General features: G+C 69.9%; 4 protein-coding genes across 5 annotated transcripts; 1 reads left to right on the forward strand and 3 right to left on the reverse strand.

Annotated features, from left to right (window-relative positions):
- The first annotated feature begins 344 nt into the window (after nucleotides 1-344).
- On the forward strand, nucleotides 345-7,354 carry ATXN7L3 (ataxin 7 like 3). Its single transcript, XM_038163409.1, has 13 exons — nucleotides 345-420; nucleotides 1,874-1,979; nucleotides 2,068-2,200; nucleotides 2,583-2,754; nucleotides 3,250-3,347; nucleotides 3,552-3,574; nucleotides 3,648-3,693; nucleotides 3,916-3,947; nucleotides 4,060-4,128; nucleotides 4,384-4,427; nucleotides 4,545-4,616; nucleotides 4,925-5,058; nucleotides 5,505-7,354. Exons 2-13 carry the CDS (start codon nucleotides 1,929-1,931, stop codon nucleotides 5,654-5,656), a joined length of 1,026 nt encoding a protein of 341 aa, XP_038019337.1. The 5' UTR covers nucleotides 345-420; nucleotides 1,874-1,928; the 3' UTR covers nucleotides 5,657-7,354.
- A 176-nt stretch (nucleotides 7,355-7,530) lies between these two features.
- On the reverse strand, nucleotides 7,531-9,381 carry TMUB2 (transmembrane and ubiquitin like domain containing 2). The gene is made up of 3 exons (XM_038163415.1): nucleotides 9,261-9,381; nucleotides 8,331-9,068; nucleotides 7,531-8,131 (listed from the first exon to the last, which is right to left on the reverse strand). The coding sequence occupies exons 2-3, from the start codon at nucleotides 8,792-8,794 to the stop codon at nucleotides 7,762-7,764; spliced, it is 834 nt and encodes a 277-aa protein (XP_038019343.1). The 5' UTR covers nucleotides 8,795-9,068; nucleotides 9,261-9,381; the 3' UTR covers nucleotides 7,531-7,761.
- A 495-nt stretch (nucleotides 9,382-9,876) lies between these two features.
- ASB16 (ankyrin repeat and SOCS box containing 16) lies at nucleotides 9,877-12,465 on the reverse strand. The gene is made up of 5 exons (XM_038163402.1): nucleotides 11,950-12,465; nucleotides 11,388-11,655; nucleotides 10,465-10,957; nucleotides 10,276-10,389; nucleotides 9,877-10,195 (listed from the first exon to the last, which is right to left on the reverse strand). The coding sequence occupies exons 1-5, from the start codon at nucleotides 12,248-12,250 to the stop codon at nucleotides 10,010-10,012; spliced, it is 1,362 nt and encodes a 453-aa protein (XP_038019330.1). The 5' UTR covers nucleotides 12,251-12,465; the 3' UTR covers nucleotides 9,877-10,009.
- A 121-nt stretch (nucleotides 12,466-12,586) lies between these two features.
- On the reverse strand, nucleotides 12,587-16,759 carry HROB (homologous recombination factor with OB-fold). 2 transcript variants are annotated; one of them, XM_038163396.1, is made up of 10 exons: nucleotides 16,314-16,759; nucleotides 16,014-16,064; nucleotides 15,036-15,884; nucleotides 14,592-14,675; nucleotides 14,337-14,477; nucleotides 14,009-14,117; nucleotides 13,784-13,869; nucleotides 13,307-13,411; nucleotides 12,995-13,187; nucleotides 12,587-12,859 (listed from the first exon to the last, which is right to left on the reverse strand). In XM_038163396.1, the coding sequence occupies exons 1-10, from the start codon at nucleotides 16,314-16,316 to the stop codon at nucleotides 12,786-12,788; spliced, it is 1,695 nt and encodes a 564-aa protein (XP_038019324.1). In that variant the 5' UTR covers nucleotides 16,317-16,759; the 3' UTR covers nucleotides 12,587-12,785. The 2 variants fall into 2 exon arrangements, with proteins under 2 accessions (XP_038019324.1, XP_038019325.1); XM_038163397.1 differs by lacking the exon at nucleotides 13,307-13,411 and having other exon boundaries at nucleotides 12,995-13,147.
- Nucleotides 16,760-17,062: the final 303 nt, after the last annotated feature.

The raw sequence follows: 17,062 nt of genomic DNA on the forward strand, positions 1-17,062 counted from the left end.
CGCCCACACAGCCCCGCCCCTTTTGGCTCCGCCCCCCGCCGCCCCGCCCCGCCCCTCCCCCGTGACTCTGACGAGGCCCCGCGCGGCGGCGGCGGCGGCTCCGGCTCCTCCCATTGGCCGCGGCCCCTGACGGCGCGTCCCCATTGGCCCGCGGCGGCGGGGGCGGGGCCGGGCCGGGCGCGCGCCGGGCGCGCCGCCCCGCCCCTCCCTCACCCCCCCCCTCACCCCCCTGGGCCGCCGCCGCCGCCGGGCGGAGGCACCGCCAGGCCCGGCCCGGCCCGGCCGCTCCGTCCGCTCGGCACGGCCCCGCACGGCCCCGCACCGGCCCCGACCATGCCGAGCCGCCGCCGGGCCCCGCGCCGCAGCGGCGGGGGGCGCTGACCCGGCCCCCGCCCCGGCCCCGGCGGACCCTCCGCGCCGGTGAGTGAGCGCCCGAGCCGCCCCTCCCGGCCCCGCAGCTCCCGCCCGCCGGGCCCTGCCCGCCCGCGGGGCCCCGCCGCGCCGGAGACGGGCCTGCTGACCCCGCCCCGGGACCTCCCCATCCGCGCTCGGGGACCCCGCGATCCGGCCGGGATCAGCCCCGGACCCTCCCCGGGACCGCCCCGCCCGTGCCCTCCCGCCCCCCGTCCGAAGAGGCCCCGGGACCGTCCCCGGGATCCCCCGGTCCTGAGCCTGCCCTTCCTCTTCCCTCCCTCGCTCCCTACCTGAGGGCCCCCAGGGCCCTCTCGGCCCCCCCAGGCCTGCTGGGGACTCCTGAGATCCCCTTCTACCTCCTTTCCTGCCCCCCGGTTCCTGAGAGTCCCCACAACCCTCCCTGGGCCCCCCAGCCCTATGTGTCACCCCCCCGGCCCTGAGATTCCCCTTCCCCCCCCCATTTTCCTGTTTTTCCATCCACTCCCGAGAGCTCCGGGGCCCTCCCTTGTCTCCCCCAGAGCGGGGAGAGACCCCCTGAGCCGCCCTTAACCCCCCTTTCCTGTCTGTCCCCCCCGCCCTCCTCTCCTGAGAGATGCCAGGACCACCCCTGGACCCCCAGGCCCTGAGACCCCTCACTCCCTAGCCCCTGCCTTGATCCCTGGGACCCTCCCTGGCCCCCCAGCCCTACGGGAGACCCCCTGAGGCCCCCCCTTGTCCTCCTCCCTTTTCTGCCTCAGCCTGGGGGGGTGCTGGGGGCTGAGCCAATTCCAGCCCCTCTTTCCCCTTTCCATTGTGGAAGGAAGAAATCCTTGGATCAGTGGGATTGGGGTGTGTGGGGAGGCCGTGGAAACCCCTCTTGTGTCCCCCCATCCTGGTGGCCGGGCAGAGTCCCCCCAGCTCCGTGACAGTGGCCAGCACTGGGGGGTGCTGGGGGTCTCTGACCGTGACTTTGGGGTCTTTAGACTCCCATTGTGAGAGGGGAGGCCAGGCCCCATTTTGGGGTGCTCTCCTCCCTGCCCTGTCCCCCCTCCATCTGCTGCAAGGGAGGGTGATGCAGCAAAACCCATCCTCCCTGGGAGGGGACAGTCTGGGGACACCCCGAGTGCCCCGTGCTCACCTCTCAGGTGTCCTGAGACAATGGGGGGCGAGGTGGGGCTCCTGGGGGGGTTTGACTCCTCTCTGAGGGCCGGGCACGTCCAGGCTGGCCTGAGGGGTGGGGGGACAGTGGGGGACTGGGGACATGCCACCCTTGCCAGCCAGTGTCCCCCACTGCCAGGCTGGGGAGGGTCGTGCCCAGCTGGGAGACCCCCGAGCCCCCCCAATTCACTCCTGGAGGGTTCACCCCTGGGACTCTCTCTTGGGGATCCCCCCAGAGAGCATCTTGGGGACATCCCAGGGCGTGCCGTGGGATTTGGGCTGGTGAGGGTTGAGGTGCCAGTGAGCCCCCCCGTGCCCCCAGCCCCCGTGTCCCGTGCTATGAGCGTTCGGCGTGACTTCTCCGCAAGCAGCTGCAAATGAAAATGGAGGATATGTCTTTGTCTGGCCTGGATAACAGCAAACTGGAGGTGAGCCGCCCCCTCTGGGGGTCTGTCTGTCCCCTGGGGTGTCTGTGTGTGTCCCCCCCATCCCTAACAGCCCCCCCTGGGCCCCCAGGCCATCGCACACGAGATCTACACGGAGCTGGTGGAGGATGCCTGCCTGGGGCTCTGCTTCGAGGTGCACCGGGCTGTCAAGTGCGGCTACTTCTTCCTGGATGACACGGACCCCGACAGTATGAAGGACTTTGGTGAGCCCCCCGAGTTCCCCGGGGGTCAGGGTGGCGCTGGTGACAGGGGCACAGCCAGGCCCCTGCTCTCTGAGGGGATTGGTGGTCCCGACACATAGGGATTTGGGTTTGAGGGCTGCTGAGGGAGATTAAACACACAAATGTCCCGCCAACAGTGACCAGACTGTCCTGAGGGGTCAATGGGGGGGCACTGAACCCCAAAACGTGGCGCTGGGGCCCTGGGGGGCACAGCTGGGGTGTGGGCGGGAGGTGGCAGAGACCCCCTGGCAGCGCCGCCTCTGCCGAGCCGTGCTGAGGCTGTGGGGAGGGTCTGGCAGCCCCAGGACCCCCCAGAGCAGATGTGGGGGGTCTCGGGGCAGGGGCTGAGCGTGTCCCCCCGCAGAGATCGTGGACCAGCCGGGCGTGGACATCTTCGGGCAGGTGTACAACCAGTGGAAGAACAAGGAGTGCGTGTGCCCCAACTGCAGCCGCAGCATCGCCGCCTCCCGCTTCGCCCCGCACCTGGAGAAGTGCCTGGGCATGGGCCGCAACAGCAGCCGCATCGCCAACCGCAGGTGGGGCTGCCCGCTCCCCGGGGAAACTGAGGCACCGCGGCCGGGCTGCCCGCGCCTCGCCCTGGGCGCGCTGGGGGTGCCGGCTCTGAGGAGCCCGGGGTGCCAATTCAGGCAGTTCTGGGTCTCCCCAGTCCTGGCTTTCCATCCTGGGGCTGTCCAGCTTGGTTCCCCCTGGGGCTGCTCCTGTTCCTCCCTGCCAGTTTATCCCTCCTGGGAAAATGAGCCGGGAACCCCTGGATACTCTGTGTCCCCTCTGGATCCTGAGTGTCCCCCCCATGTCCTGTGTCCTCCCCGGATCCTCAGTGTCCCCCCCAGGTCCTGTGTCCCTCCTGGGTCCTCTGTGCCCCCTGCCTCGGTGGCTGCTGGGGACTCCTGTCTGGATCCCTGGGTGCAGGGGAGGATGGGAGGGTGCCAGGGGACACGGGATGGATGCTGGGGTTCCGTGGAGGACGTGGGGCAGACCCCAGCCGTGATCTCCTTCCCCTCCCCGCTCAGGATCGCGAGCAGCAACAACCTGAACAAGTCAGAGAGTGACCAGGAGGACAACGATGACATCAACGACAACGACTGGTCCTATGGCTCCGAGAAGAAAGGTGGGGAGGGGTCCCTGGTGTCCTGAGGGGTGGGGAACACGTCCTGCCTGCCCTGTGGCCCCTGAACCCCGGTCCCGGGTGGGTGTGTGGGGGGAGAGCAGCCGCGGGTGGTGGCCCCAGCCCTGGGGAGGCGGCAGCGGCTCCGGGCTCGGGGCTGCCCGCGCTGGGAGAGGTCCAATCTTTCCTTTCCGTGTCTCCCCACAGCAAAGAAGAGGAAATCGGATAAGGTGAGGGCTGCAGGGAAGGGTGGGGGGCGCGGGGAGGACACAGGACACCCCCAACACCCCGCTCTCGTTGCAGAACCCCAACTCGCCCCGCAGGTCCAAGTCCCTGAAACACAAAAATGGTGAGGGGGCGGGGCTGGCACCCGGGGGCGGGGCTAAAAGGGCGGGGCTAAACAGGGCGTGGCTCACACCTTTGGGGCGGGGCTTGGGTGGGCTGGGCAGGTGTAGGGGCGGGGTCTTTGGGATGGGCGGGGCTCTCCCGGTGGCGGTGGGAGGGGGCGCTGGGGGTCGCAGGCGGGGCCAGGCTGGGGGCAGGACCCCCCCTCACCTTTCCTCCCTGCCAGGCGAGATCGGCGGGAACCCCGATCCCTTCAAGGTGAGCCCGGGATGGGGGGAGATGGCCGCCAGCCCCCGCTCCGCCTCCCTGGGGGCCGCGTTGCCCCCCAGGAGGGTCCCCCCAGGCCTGAGCTTGCTCTCTGCCCCCCCAGTACAGCAACTCGGCTGGCATCAACTATGAGACGCTGGGCCCCGAGGAGCTGCGGACGCTGCTCACCACGGTGCGGGGATGGGGGGCAGGGGGGCAGCACAGGGGATGGGACCCCGGGGATGTCCCCAGCCGGGCTCCATCCCACTGGGGCCGGTTTCCAGGCTGGGAACGGGGACGTGCAGCAGGTCCTGATCGTGGGGCACTGGCTGCTTTGTGTGGAGCTCAGCGCTGGGAGACTGGGGGCGCCCCAAGGCTGTGGTGGTGCAGCACAGCCCAGGGGTCACTCACCTGTCCCCCCAAACTCACCTGTCCCTTCCCTCCCCAGCAATGCGGCGTCATCTCCGAACACACCAAGAAGATGTGCACCAGGTGAGGGCGGCCTGGCCTGGCCCTGCTCACTCTGGGGGGCTTCCCCGGGGTCCCCAGCATGCCCACCTCCCCACGGGAGGGGGGAAGGCCCCTCTCAGTGCCGCGTCTCATCCCCAGGTCCCTGCGGTGTCCCCAGCACACGGATGAGCAGCGCAGGGCAGTCCGGGTTTACCTCCTCGGGCCCTCCGCGTAAGTGGGCGCACGTCGGGGTCCCTGGGGTGGCTGTGGAACAGGGACTGGGGGGTGCACGGGGTGCTCAGGTGGAGCTGGGGACAAGGACAGCCCTGGGGAGGCCTGCAGGGGATGGGAGCCCAGGGCTGGGGTTGGGATTTGCAGGGTGGTGGGGGCTGCGCCGAGCCCCTGGGCGTCCCCCTGGCATTTGGGGGGGCTTTGTCCCCGGCATTTGGGGGGCTGTGTCCCTGGCATTTGGGGGGGCTGTGTCCCCGGCATTTGGGGGGGCCGTGTCCCCAGCAGCCCTCTGTAACACCTGTGCCCAGGTCCCTGCCCGAGGCCGAGGGCGGCGTGGAGAACGACAGCTTCGAGGTGGCCGAGAGCCAGGCCCTCATGAGCCGCCTGCAGTGGGACGGCTCCTCCGACATCTCCCCCTCCGACTCGGCCTCCTCCAAAGCCAGTGAGTGTTCAGGGGCTGGGGGGCAGATTCTGTGGCACAGACCCCTCTGAGGGGCAAATCCCGGGGCACAGATCCCTCTGAGGGGCAAATCCCGGGGCACAGATCCCTCTGAGGGGCAAATCCCAGGGCACAGATCCCTCTGTGGGGCAAATCCTGGGGCACAGATCCCTCTGTGGGGCAAATCCCGGGGCACAGATCCCTCTGAGGGGCAAATCCCGGGGCACAGATCCCTCTGAGGGGGCAAAACTTGCTCTTCTGGCATGTCCCCAGTACATGAGGGGTTGAACAGAGCATGGCTCCAAAGCCTGGAGCACCTTGTCCCTCACTTGGGAGGGGGAGGAACACCCATTTTCTTGGGTGTTGACCAGAGCTGGGCATCATCCACTCTGTTTTGGGGCTCATCTCCTCCCTGGCACCCGCATTTCTTCCCTTTCTGCCCTCCCTAGGTACAAACAACTCCGAGTCCCGCAAGACCAAGAAGAAGAAGCCCCACCTGGGGCTGGTGAGCGGCGCCCCGGGGCTCGGCTCCAGCAAGAAGAAGAAGCCCAAGCCCCCCGCCCCCCACACCCCCAGCATCTACGACGACATCAACAACTGAGCCCCGCCGAGCTGGGGAGGGGCAGGACGGACAGAGGGACGGACAGGGGCCAGGACAGCCCCCAGGCACCCCCCGGGCCAGACACAACGTGGGTACCAGGGCACGGAGGACTCAGCTGTCGCTGGAGTGGGGCTGGATTTGGGGAGCCCCCGTTAGTGCCCCCCTTCCTCCCCCCTGCCCCGGTGCCTCTATTTATTCTGTGACAGTTTTTGTACGTGGGGCTCCTGTCGGGGGGGGGGGTCACCCTTGGACATGGGGGTACAGCCCCCCCTTCCCTCCCAGCACCCCCAAAGCCAGCTGTGCCCCCCCACACCCACTCCTCACTTACCCCAGTGGGGTGGGGGGCACCTGGGCAGGTCTGGGCCTGGGTCAGGGGGTTGTGAATCCCCCCTGGCCTGGGATTTTGGGGTGAGCCCCCACTCTGGGGCTGTCCCCCTCCCTGCCCTGGGCTGGCACTCGCCGGTCGGGCTGGCTCAGGACGGGGGGTCACACTGGAGGGGGCCTTTCCCACTCAGAGGACAAGGGAGCACCCTCTCACCCCCAAATCTGCTCAGCTGTGCCTGCATTCAGCTGTTGGGGGGTCTTGAGGGCCTGGCAGTGCCCACACGGGGGGTCACGGGGGGCTGCATGCTGCATCCTTCATGTTTGGGGCTGTTCAGGGGGTGGGGGGAGCTGCTGCGACCATCCCTGTGCCAAACCCTTTGGGGAGGGGGGCACCCCAACCTACCAGGGACGTCTGGAGCAGAACTGGGGGGGAAGCCCCCCCCTCCCGGTGTCCCCCGGGCAGCTCTGCGTGCCCTCGGTGCCTGCCTGGGGACCTGCTGCTGCACTCGGGGGTCAGTGGGGAGCCCCCCAAGCTCTGGCGGCTGTTTGCACCCCCACAGGCTCTGCTTTTGTTTAGGGGGGGCCGGGACCAGCACCCCGCTGTGCGGGCCGGGGGGGGACAGGTCCCTCTGGCTGGATCCAGGTCACCCCCTGCCCCGTGCTCCCCTCCCCGCCGCTGTTCTCCATCGCAGGGGCCGTGCTGGGGACAGGGTTGGCTCCATCCCCTCTGCTGTCCCCCCCATGGCTGTGTGACCCCCCCATGTGGCCACGTGTCCCTGGCGTGGCGCTGTGTCTGTCCCCCCAGGCCGGTGGCTCGTCCCCTCGCTGGGGCTCTCACATTATGGTGCTCTGACTCTGGATTCACTATTGTTTTCAAACTGCTGCTAAAGGCTGGCCTGGGGGGGGGGTCCTGCAGAGCCCTGGGCACCTCTGAACGCTGCAGCCCCCCCCCAAATGGGGACCCCCGTGTGCTCCCTCCTGGCGTGGCTTTGGGGCTGGGCGGGTCTGGCCACCGGAGCATGCCAAGCTGGCCTTCGCGTGCCCCGGGGCCCGAGGACGGGGCTGTGGGCACCCAAAACCACGGGGGGAAGCACCCCAAACTGCCTGGGGGGGGGGCACGGCGAGCTGGGGCTGTGGGGGGAGGCAGCCTGAGCCCCCTCAGCTGCAGGAGAGGCGCTGCAGTTTGGGGTCCAAGAGGTGCAGTGGGGCTTGGGGGGCTCAGAGCGTGCCCTGTGACCCCCCCCAGGTCGGTGTCCTCGCCCCCCCCCCCCGGTGTTTCTGCGTGTCCCCCCCGCAGGGGAACTGAGCCCTTGTGAGGTCTGTGTGTCCCGTGAGTGGGTTGTGGCTGCCCCTGTAAATAAAACTGCATCTTGACTTGGTATCCCTGGCATTAATTACGGCTCGTTAATTAAACGGGGCCTTTATCCCGCCCCCCAATCCATCTGCCCCCACTCCCTTCACCACGGCTGCGGCCGGATTTGTTTTTAGGACCCCCCAGCAGTGTGGGTGGGTGGGAGAGAGCAGCCCCAGGGCAGGAAGGCGAGCACAGGGTGACTCGACACCCTTTATTTGCATTAAAAAGTGCTTGGGAAGAAGCCACGGCCCGTTCCAGCGCTGTCCCACTCCCCGGAGCCGGGGTTGGGGAGGGGCAGTGGAGCTTGAGGGGGGGCACAGCCCCTTTTTGGGGGGGTAAAGTCCGGCAGCAAGGCTGGGGACGCGGGCGCTGAGCTGCCACCGCGCTGGCTCCGGCCACAGAGCTGCGACAGGGACACCGCGGTGCCTCACCCCGCCTGTCCGTACACCCCGAAGGCCAGGAAGGTGACCAGGACGGTGACACCGATCAGGGACACGGTGGCCGGCGCCGTGAAGAGCTGCCGGTAGTTGATGCGGAAATACCAGCCCAGCGCCAGCACCAGCATCACCGTGGGCACCATCAGGGTCCCCCCGCCCAGGGGCAGCCCGGGGGCCGCGGGGCCGGCGGGACCGGGCTCGGGCAGGGCGGGGGCGGCCGCGGCGGCCCCCCGGGAGCGGTGGCAGTGGATGACACAGTTGTCGGTGATGCGGAGCGAGCGCAGCGTCCGCGCCTGGTCCTGCAGCAGCTGCCCGCGGTAGATGAGCTTCATCTGGCTCTCCTGGCCCGGGAAGTATTTGCTGCGGGAGGACGGAGGGGGTTGGAGGCGGCACAGACGGCGCTCAGGGACCCACCCGGGCTGGGAACCCCCCCGTGTTCAACGGGGAGGGGACAGCGATGGCACTGCCACCGCGCCGTTGTTTCAGAGCCCACGGCCCCGGGTATTTTGGGATGTATTTTGCATAAAAGCTCTCCCCCGTGCCGTGGGAGGGGCCTCACCTCTTGAGGATCCCCACGGTGTCCTCGGGCCGGGCCACCGCCACCTCCTCGGTGTCGTTGAGGAACTTGAGGCGGATCTTGATGAGGCCGGGGCACGCGTCCCCCGCCGCGGGGGCACCGGGCTCAGCGGGCTCCCGGGGCAGCGGCTCCCGGCCGCCACCGGGGGGGCTCCCGCTGTCCCCCCGCGCCGCCGCGCCCCCTTCCTCCTCGGCTTTCTCCTCCGCGCTTTCGGGGCTTCCGGGCGGCTCCGGGGCCTCGGCCGCCCCCGCGGGCCCCGCGTAGGGCGGGAGGGGCCCGAGGCGGATGACGGCCGCGTCGCCGGTGCCCAGGAGCTGGCTGCTGCCCTCGGCCACGTACGTGGACAGCCAGGCCAGCACCAGCGCCAGCACCAGCACGGCCACCCCGGCCACCAGCGTCACCTCGTCGCCCACCCCCAGGATGAGCGGGGCGGCCGGGGGCTCCATCTCCGCCACCTCGCGGTGCCCGGTGCGACCGAGCTGCGCGGGGACCCCCGGGGCGGCCCCGGTGCCACCTTGGGGCTCAGAACAGACCCCGCGGCCGCTGCGCGGAGCCCGCAGGCTCGGGAGCTCCTCGCTGCGGATTCTCCTCCTCGCTCCCGAGACACCGAAGCGGCGGCGCCGCGCTCACCTCACCGGGCCCGGCGGAGGCTCCCGGGGGTCCCGCAGGGTCCCGCAGCCCCTCGGTGCCCAGCGGGGCAGCGTCAGGCCATCCCCCGACCTGGAGCAGAGCGATGCGGTCAGCGGGGCCCGGGGCACGGCGGGGCGGGAGCAACCGGGGACGTCCCTGCCCGTCCCCGGGGGTCCCGGTGTGTCCCTCCCGGTCCCCGCGTGTCCCGAGGGTGCCGGTGCGTCCCTGCCGGCCCCGCGGTGCCCCCGCCATCCCCGGGGGTCCCGGTGCCCCCCCACTCACCGCCTCCCGCCGCCGCCGCCCGCGCCGGAAGCGCCACGTCACAGCGCCGCCGCCAGGGGGCGGGAGGGGGCGGCGGGCGCGCGGGCCTCGCGTCACGGCCGCGCCCCGTGGGCGTGGCACAAATGGGCGGAGCGATCTGGACGCGCCCCGAAGTGGGCGCGGCTGCGAGTGGGCGGGGCTGTGGCGGGAGGCGGGGTTCCTTGGGGCGGAGTCACGGCCGCGGAGGGGCGGGGCCTCGGGAGCACCGTGGGAACCCCCGGGATGAACCGAACCCCCCCCCCCCCCCATGGATTCCTGACCGGGACCGGAACCCCCCGGCCGCGGCTGTCACCCCCTCCACTGTCCCCACATCGGCCAGGGCCCATCTGTACCCTCCCTGCCACCGGTGAGCCCCTGGCTCTGTCCCCCCATCCCCTGTTTCTCAGTCCCTTGTCCCTCAGTCCCCTGTCCCTGCAGTCCCCTGTCCCCACAGTCCCCTGTCCCCCCCGTCCCCACAGTCCCCTGTCCCCCCCCGTCCCCACAGTCCCCTGTCCCCACAGCCCCCTGTCCCCCACAGCCCCCTGTCCCTCAGTCCCCTGTCCCCACAGCAGTCGCCATTGCCCACCCTGGTCCCACAGGGACAAAGACATCTCAAGGGCCACCTCTGCCATGTCCTTTATTGACACCAGGGCACGGGGGGGGGGGACACAGCAAGGGGACAACCGGTGTGAGACACGGAGGGGACACCAGTGGGGACACATGGAGCGCCCTCAGGAGATGAGACCCTCGATGGGCAGCTGGAGGTAGCGGCGCAGTGGGGGTGGCAGCGCCAGCTTGGGGACAGCGGCGCGGCAGCGGGCGCCCAGGTGACGCCGGATGGCCACACGCGCCAGGTGCTGCAGCCGCCGCGGCCTCCCCGCCATGCGCGCGGCCGAGGCGTAGAACTCCCGGTGCTCCTGCGCGGGGGACACGGGGCTCAGGGGGCTGGGCTGGGGACACGGGGCACAGCCCGGGATCCCCCGGGACACCCCGTTACCTCCCAGAGCTCGGGGGGCACGGCCTCCAGCCAGCCGTCGGCGGCGGGCACGCGGTCGTAGGCGTTGAGCATCACCTCCAGCGCCGGCGGGTGCTGGCAGCACAGCCTGAGCATCTGCCGGCAGAGCCGTGTCACCGGGGCGTGACACCGCCGCCGCCTGGTGCCCTCCCCCGTCACCCCCATGCCCACCTTGGGGTGCGGGGGGAGCGCGCCGTGGTCCAGCAGGAGGGCGAGGGTCTCCTCGGGCCGCTGCCGCCGGTACTCGCGCACGGCGCGGAGGGCGCAGTCCATGGGGGTGTCCCCGGCGCCGTTGGGCACGGTGGCGTCGGCGCCGTGGCGGAGCAGCAGCCGCGCCAGCGCGGGGTGCCCGTTGGCACAGGCGTTGTGCAGCGGCGTGTGGCCCTTGCGCCCCGCGGCCCCGGGCTCGGCGCCGGCCGCCAGCAGCCGCTCGGCCACGCGGAGGAAGCGCTCCGCGTCCTCGGGGCGCTCGGCCGCCGCCGCCGCCGCGTTCAGCGGGGTCTCGCCCTGGTGGGTGCGCTGCGAGGGGTCGGCGCCGTGGTGCAGGTACAGCTCCACGTGGGCCACCAGCCCCTGGCGCGCCGCCACGTGCAGGGCTGTCACCTGGCGGTCACGGGTGCCCAGGTTCACCTGCGCGCCGTGCGCCAGCAGCAGCTCCGCGCACCTGGAGCGGGTGGGAAGGGGGGGGAGGGGACGCTGTGGAGAGACGTGGCACCCACGGGACACGACCTGGATGTGCCAGGGAGATGTGGCTCCCATGGGACACCCCCAGGGATATCCTGAGGACATGCTGGAGAGTACTGGCTCCCAAGGGACACCCCCAGGGCCACCCTGGAGAAATCTGTCACCCATGGGACACCCCCAGGGACACCCTGGAGAGACCTGTCATCCATGGGACACCCCAGGGACACCCTGGAGAGACCTGTCACCCATGGGACACCCCCAGGGACACCCCAGGGACCCTCCCGGGACACCCCCCAGACCCCTGGCTCCCAGATTGCGTGGGTGGGGCAGGAGCGATGATTTCATGGGCGGGGCCTCTCATGCAAATGAGCCCCACCCCGGCCGCGCCCCCGCGCAGGTGAGCCCCGCACCTGAGGCTGTGGGGCGCGGTGCAGAGGTGCAGCGGGGCCGCGCCGTCGGCGCTCAGCACGTTGGGGTCGGCGCCGAAGGCCAGCAGCAGGCGGGCGCAGTTGGGGTGGGGGGCGGCCGCGCTGTCGTGCAGGGGGGCCCGGCCCCCCACCACGGCGTCCACGGCCGCCCCCCGCAGCAGCAGGTGCCGGGCGCAGTCCTCGTAGCCGCGGGCGGCGGCGATGCGCAGGGCGGAGGTTTGCTGCCGGCGGGGGCTCAGCACCCACAGCCCTGCGGGGGTCAGCGGGCACGGGGGGGCTGCCGGATAGCCCACGCCCCGCCGGACCCCCCTGACCAGCACCCACCCACCCACGGCCCTGCCGGAGCTGGGGGCAGCGGTGGGGCACCCCTGGGGCTGCCCTGAGCACCCACCCCGCCCCAAACCCCCAAAACCGCAGCAGCTCCCCCCGGCCCACCTGGAGCTGCCCCCCTTTTCCTGGCCAACCCACGTTTCGCAGAGGGAACGGGAGGAAAGGGAGAAGGAGGAAGAAAGGAAGGAGCCCCAGGGCCACCCGCAGCCCGTACCCTGCTCCGGTGACCACACCAGCTCCTCGCTGACCGTCTCCAGCACCACGTTGGCGGTGGCCTCGTCCCTGAAGATGCTCTGGACGCGGGGCAGGTCCCCGGCGTAGAGGGCGTTGTGCACGGCGGGGTCGCGGCAGAACTGGCGCCGCCGGGGGGGGCTCGGGGGGGTCCCGGGCAGGAGGCGGCGCGAGGCCGATGCCCGGGCCAGCGCCCGGCGCCGATCCTCCCGCTCCAGCAGCTCCCGCTGCAGCCGCAGCGAGCGCAGCGCCGACGGGCTGAAGGCGAAGCTCTCGTGGGCCATGGGAGCCCCGGAGGGCAGGGGAGCTTTGGGGACTCTGGGGACAGCGAGCGGGGCCCGGAGCCTGGCGGTTATAAATAGGGCTGTGCCCCACACACGGATGTGGAATCAAATCCCAGAGCCAGGGGCCCTATAAATAACTCCTGGTGGTAAACAGAGTCACGGGGTGCAGGGCAGTTTAACCTGTTGGTGGGTGCGTCCCTTGGGGAGGGATCTGGGGACCCCCCCCAGTCCTGCAGAGCTGTGAGACCCTGGGGGGATGGCTCCTCTCACCCAGGGGGAGCAGGGACCCCCGGGAAGGGACACAGGGGTGACACACGAGGACACAGGTGATGCAGAAACAAAGCAGCCCTTTAATGCAGGTTTGGGAGCGAGAGGGGCCCGTGTGCCCGAAGCAGGGGGGACAGCGCTGAGGCCACGTCCCCCCCGGGGCTCCCCAGCTCTCAGCTGCACAACAAACACCACGGACACGCAGAGAGCAGGCGGGTAGGTGGCAGGTGTGTCACCCGCTCCTCGGCACCGTCACCCTCTGCTGGGCTCAGCCACAGTCAACCTGAGCCGGGGCTGAGAAGAAATCCTCAGGCAGCTCTCCCAGGAGCCCGTCCAGGTCATCTGCACAGCACAGCAGGATGGACACGTGAGTTTTGTGTGTGTGTGTGATCATGGAATTGTTCAGGTTGGGAACCGGGCCCTGCTTTCCACAGGACACAGAGCTTTTCCTGCCCACCCAGAGCGGGTCTGACTCACCCATGTCACATCCATCATCCGCCACCAGCTCTTCCCAGCTGGGATCAGAGCTCGGTGGGCACAGGGAGAGGCCCCCAGGATCCTGCTCTGCACTGTGTCCACTTGTCCTCGACTGTCCCCAGTGCTCAGGAACAGGGACACCCCGGGTGGGCTCTGCAGGGGGGGCTGGGGTCAGCTCAGCCTGGGCAGGGACCTGCAAAACCCAGTGGGAATGAATTATTGGAGGATTCATCCAGGCCTCCCCCTTCCCCTTGGGGGTCCTCATAGCCCAGGCCCCCCTGGGGGTCCCAGCAGCCCCCCAGGACCCCTCACCTGCCGGGGGGAGCAGCCCTCGGGCTCGGGGGGGAAGATCCGGAGGAGGTTGGTGGGGGTCACGTTGAGGTAGTGGTTGCGGTGGGAGGGGGAGAAGACCCCGACCTGCAGCGAGGGCAGAGAGAAGGGGCAGAGCCAGCTCCTGGGTAAACCCCCCAGGTTCCAGTGCCCCACCTATGGAGATCTTAGGATGAAGGGGGAAATTTTAGCCAGAGTTGAGAAAGGTGCAAAACTGCGGGAGATCCTTTTCCTGTATTTGTATTTGCAGTCCCAGGGCGCTATGGAATGGGAACGGGGATGTACCACGGGCTCCTCTTATCCCTTCACCCTAACGTTTACAATTCCCAGTTCCAGGCTGTACCGGGGCTGGGAACAGGACAGGTGATGTACTGTATCACCACCCCAATCCCCCACCCTGCATTCCCCTGGGATCAGACCCCACTGGGGTGGGATAAGGAGCCCCCCAGCTCTCCTTACCTGCCTCAGGAGCAGCACGGAGCCAGCCCGGAGCTCGCTCTGCCTCTGCTCCAGCAGCAGCCGGTGCACGGTGCCCTGCATCTCCCCTGGGAACCAGGACGGGATCCCTGAGCCCCGGGGGCAACGGGCCAGAGCCCCACCGGGCACAGGAACCACCAGAACCCCACTGGGCACAGGTACCACCAGGTACAGGCACCCCCAGGGCACAGGCACCGCCCCACTCACCTGTGGGGTCCCGGAACACGGCTCCAGCGCCAGCGCTGCTCCTGGTCAGGGTCTTGATCATCACGGCCATGCTGGGGACCTTGTTTTTTGGGAGCTGCTTCAGGGCTGCCTGCACAGCACAACGGGGATTTTGGGGTAACCTCGGGCAGGGCTGGGAGTTGAACCCCGTGGGTCTCTTCCCATCTGGGATGTTCCAGGATTCTACCCTCGTCACCCAGGGGATGTGGATGTCTGTGCTCAGCTCAGCCCCCTCCCCAGAGAATGCAGCCCTAAAGGAGCTCCCAGGGGTGAGGGAAGAGCCGGAAGCTGAACCCTGGGCCGGCCTCACCTTGCGGAGCACCATGACCACGCTGTAGGTGTGGAGGAAGCAGCCGGGGTCCCTCTCATCCAGCCCCAGCTCCGTCTTCATGGCCAGCCAGGGGCCCTTCCCAAAATCCTCCTCTGAGGGCAGCGGGGAGCTGGACAGTGCCTGGGGACAGGGACATCCAGGGTCACAGAGCCCCGGGGGCTCCCTCCCTGCCCAGAATCCCACTGGGGGATTCCCACCGGGATCAGCCGGAGCAGGGCTGGGAGGGGGGGTTACCTGAGCCCGCGGCTTCGCCACAGCCCCGTGAGCTGGAGTCTGGGGAGCAGACACCAGGATCTCCTCCAGCAGCTTCCCAGAGTGCTTGTGGGACAGGGAGAGATGTCCAGGGATCTGCCTGGCTTCATCAGCTGCTCCCAGCCCACACCCTAGTCCCATTTCTGTCCTATCCCAACCCACTGCATCCCTGACCCCATCCCAATCCCCATCCCCATCTCATCCTCACCTTGTTCCCATGCTGTCCTCATCCCCATCCCATCCTCACCCCATTCCCACACTGTCCCCATCCCCATCCCTATCCCATCCTCACCCCATTCCCATGCTGTCCCCATCCCATCCTCACCGAGTTCCCACACTGTCCCCATCCCCATCCCATCCTCACCCCGTTCCCACCCTCATCCCTGCCCAGTCTCCTCGCCGTGCCCACCCCCGTGCCCCACTCACCTGCTGGGGCAGGATCCCGGCGGGCCCCGGGAAGCGCCGGCTCTCCCTGCGGGCGGGGGCTCGGGGGGCTCCTCGGGGGGCTTTGCTGGCTGCTGTCACCAGCTGCACCAGGTGGTTGGTGACCACGGGGGCGTTCGGGGGGCCGGGGGCACTGGGAGCCGTGGGGGGGTTTGGGAAGCCGGGGGGTCTGGGGGGCAGCCGGGGCTGGGGGCAGCTCTGTGCTGGGGGGGTCCAGGGCACCGAGGAGCTGCCCCTTCCCAGGGGTGCTTGGACAGGCCTCAGGCACGGAGCCCCTGGAGCAGGGACGGAGCCTCCGGAGCTTCCCGGCTCTCCCGTGGAAGGGGAGCCTCTGGGGGCACAGGCACCGGCCGCGCTGGGCCGCAGCACCAGTTTGGGACCGGGGAGGGGGTTCTGCCTGTCCTGCAGCCCCCCAGAGCCGGGGACCAGCTCCTCTCCCACCCTGAGCTTTTTGGGGACCCCACATTCCTGAGCGTTCTCCTTCCCTGGGCATTTCCATGGTGGTTTCTCGCGGTGCCTGGGGGGCACCGGGGCAGTGCCAGCCCCCACGGGCACCTCGGGACCCTCCAGCTCCCTGCAGGCAGCCAGGAGAAGGTCATTGTCCTGCTCATCCTGGGGCGCTGCCCCCCGCCACGAGGGTCCCTGGAATCCCACGGGATGCTCGCCCTGCCCGGCGAGGGGCCGGAGGGTGGGGGGTTTACTGGGATGGGCTTTACTGGGATGGGGTTCCCTGGGGTGGGGTTCCCTGGGAGGAACCGGGACAACGCTGGGTGAGGAACACCCGGGGGTCACAAACTGATTCTCTGCGTCTTGCACGGCGGAGAGGAAATCCTGTGGGCGATAAAGAGCGGCGATGCCGAGGGCTCCGGGCGCTGCCCGGACTCCCCCCGCGGGCGGAGCAGCCCCGGTCAGGCCGGGCACAGCGCGCCCGGGGGGCCGCGGCCATTGGGGGTCCCTCACCTCGTCCTCCAGCTCCTCGTCGGTCCCAAAAAGCTTCTGGAAGTGGCAGGACTGTGGGAAAAGGGGGAAGAATGGGGCTGGGACGGACACAACAGGCTGGGGGGCCCTGGCCGCTCCCGGAGGTCTCGGCCGTGGGGAGCCCCGGGCCCCGGAAGGGCCTCACACGGCGCCGAGGGGACCCCGGGCCGGCCCCGCTCACCGCGCGGGTCCCGCAGAGATCCCTTGGCGGGAGCCCTCCGCGGAGACCCCAGATCTCCCCCAGGGGACCCCAAAACCGCTCCGTCCCCCCGGCCCCGTTACCATGGCAGCGCCGCGACCCCCGCCCCCCCCGGGCCGGCCCCGGAGGCGGAAGCGGCGGGGCCGGGACTCGAACCCGCGGCCCCCGGGGAAGGGGCGGAACTTCCCCTGCGGCACCGCGCGCCCCCTGGCGGCGGGCAGGAAGCGCGGCCGCGCCCCTTAAAGGGCCACGCACCCGCTTTCCCCGCGCGTGTCACAGGTGCACACGCGTGTGCCCCCGCCTCACCCGGCCGGGCCCCGCCGGTGACTCAGCGCGGCCCCGGCCCGGCGTGATTCATCCCCGCGGCACGGGCTGAGTGACCCCGCTTTCCCCGCGCCTGCTACACCCGCAGGCGAGCGTGGGCAAGGGCACAGGCGTGTGTGTGTCCTGCACACGCGTGTCTGCGTGTGCCCCGCGTCCCGTGAGTGTGGCAGGCTGACGTGCGGCTGCACACAGAGCACGCGTGTGCCCTGCGTGGCACACACGTGTCCCCACGCGCGTGTTCACGCTCCTGTGTGCAGCAGCGGCCGCACACCGAGCTCCCGGGCGCGCACACGCGTGTGCACGGCAGCACAGCGGCCTGCGCACCATGGCCTGTCACCTGTCACACACACGCGTGTGCCCTGGCATGCTCACAGTCACATTCCCATGCTCCTGCACACCCATTCACACACCTGTGTGGCCTTGCACACCCATTCACACACCTCTGTGATGTTGCACACTCACATTCCCATGCTCCTGCACACCCATTCACACACCTGTGTGGCCTTGC

This window comes from Motacilla alba, chromosome 27, assembly GCF_015832195.1.
Source record: "Motacilla alba alba isolate MOTALB_02 chromosome 27, Motacilla_alba_V1.0_pri, whole genome shotgun sequence".
In the NCBI taxonomy this organism is placed as follows: Eukaryota; Metazoa; Chordata; class Aves; order Passeriformes; family Motacillidae; genus Motacilla; species Motacilla alba.

Excerpts from the sequence above, each read along its gene's own strand:
- ATXN7L3 (XM_038163409.1), top strand. The coding sequence starts at position 1,929 with ATGAAAATGGAGGATATGTCTTTGTCTGGCCTGGATAACAGCAAACTG. Across the intron at positions 3,948-4,059 it reads GGAACCCCGATCCCTTCAAG|TACAGCAACTCGGCTGGCAT; the intron begins GTGAGCCCGGGA and ends CTGCCCCCCCAG. Across the intron at positions 4,428-4,544 it reads ACCAAGAAGATGTGCACCAG|GTCCCTGCGGTGTCCCCAGC; the intron begins GTGAGGGCGGCC and ends TCTCATCCCCAG.
- TMUB2 (XM_038163415.1), bottom strand. The coding sequence starts at position 8,794 with ATGGAGCCCCCGGCCGCCCCGCTCATCCTGGGGGTGGGCGACGAGGTG. Across the intron at positions 8,132-8,330 it reads ACCGTGGGGATCCTCAAGAG|CAAATACTTCCCGGGCCAGG; the intron begins GTGAGGCCCCTC and ends GTCCTCCCGCAG.
- ASB16 (XM_038163402.1), bottom strand. The coding sequence starts at position 12,250 with ATGGCCCACGAGAGCTTCGCCTTCAGCCCGTCGGCGCTGCGCTCGCTG. Across the intron at positions 10,390-10,464 it reads CGCTCCCCCCGCACCCCAAG|ATGCTCAGGCTGTGCTGCCA; the intron begins GTGGGCATGGGG and ends CTCTGCCGGCAG. Across the intron at positions 10,196-10,275 it reads TGCCCCCCGAGCTCTGGGAG|GAGCACCGGGAGTTCTACGC; the intron begins GTAACGGGGTGT and ends TCCCCCGCGCAG.
- HROB (XM_038163396.1), bottom strand. Across the intron at positions 13,870-14,008 it reads CGTGTTCCGGGACCCCACAG|GGGAGATGCAGGGCACCGTG; the intron begins GTGAGTGGGGCG and ends CCTGGTTCCCAG. Across the intron at positions 12,860-12,994 it reads GGATGATGGATGTGACATGG|ATGACCTGGACGGGCTCCTG; the intron begins GTGAGTCAGACC and ends TGTGCTGTGCAG.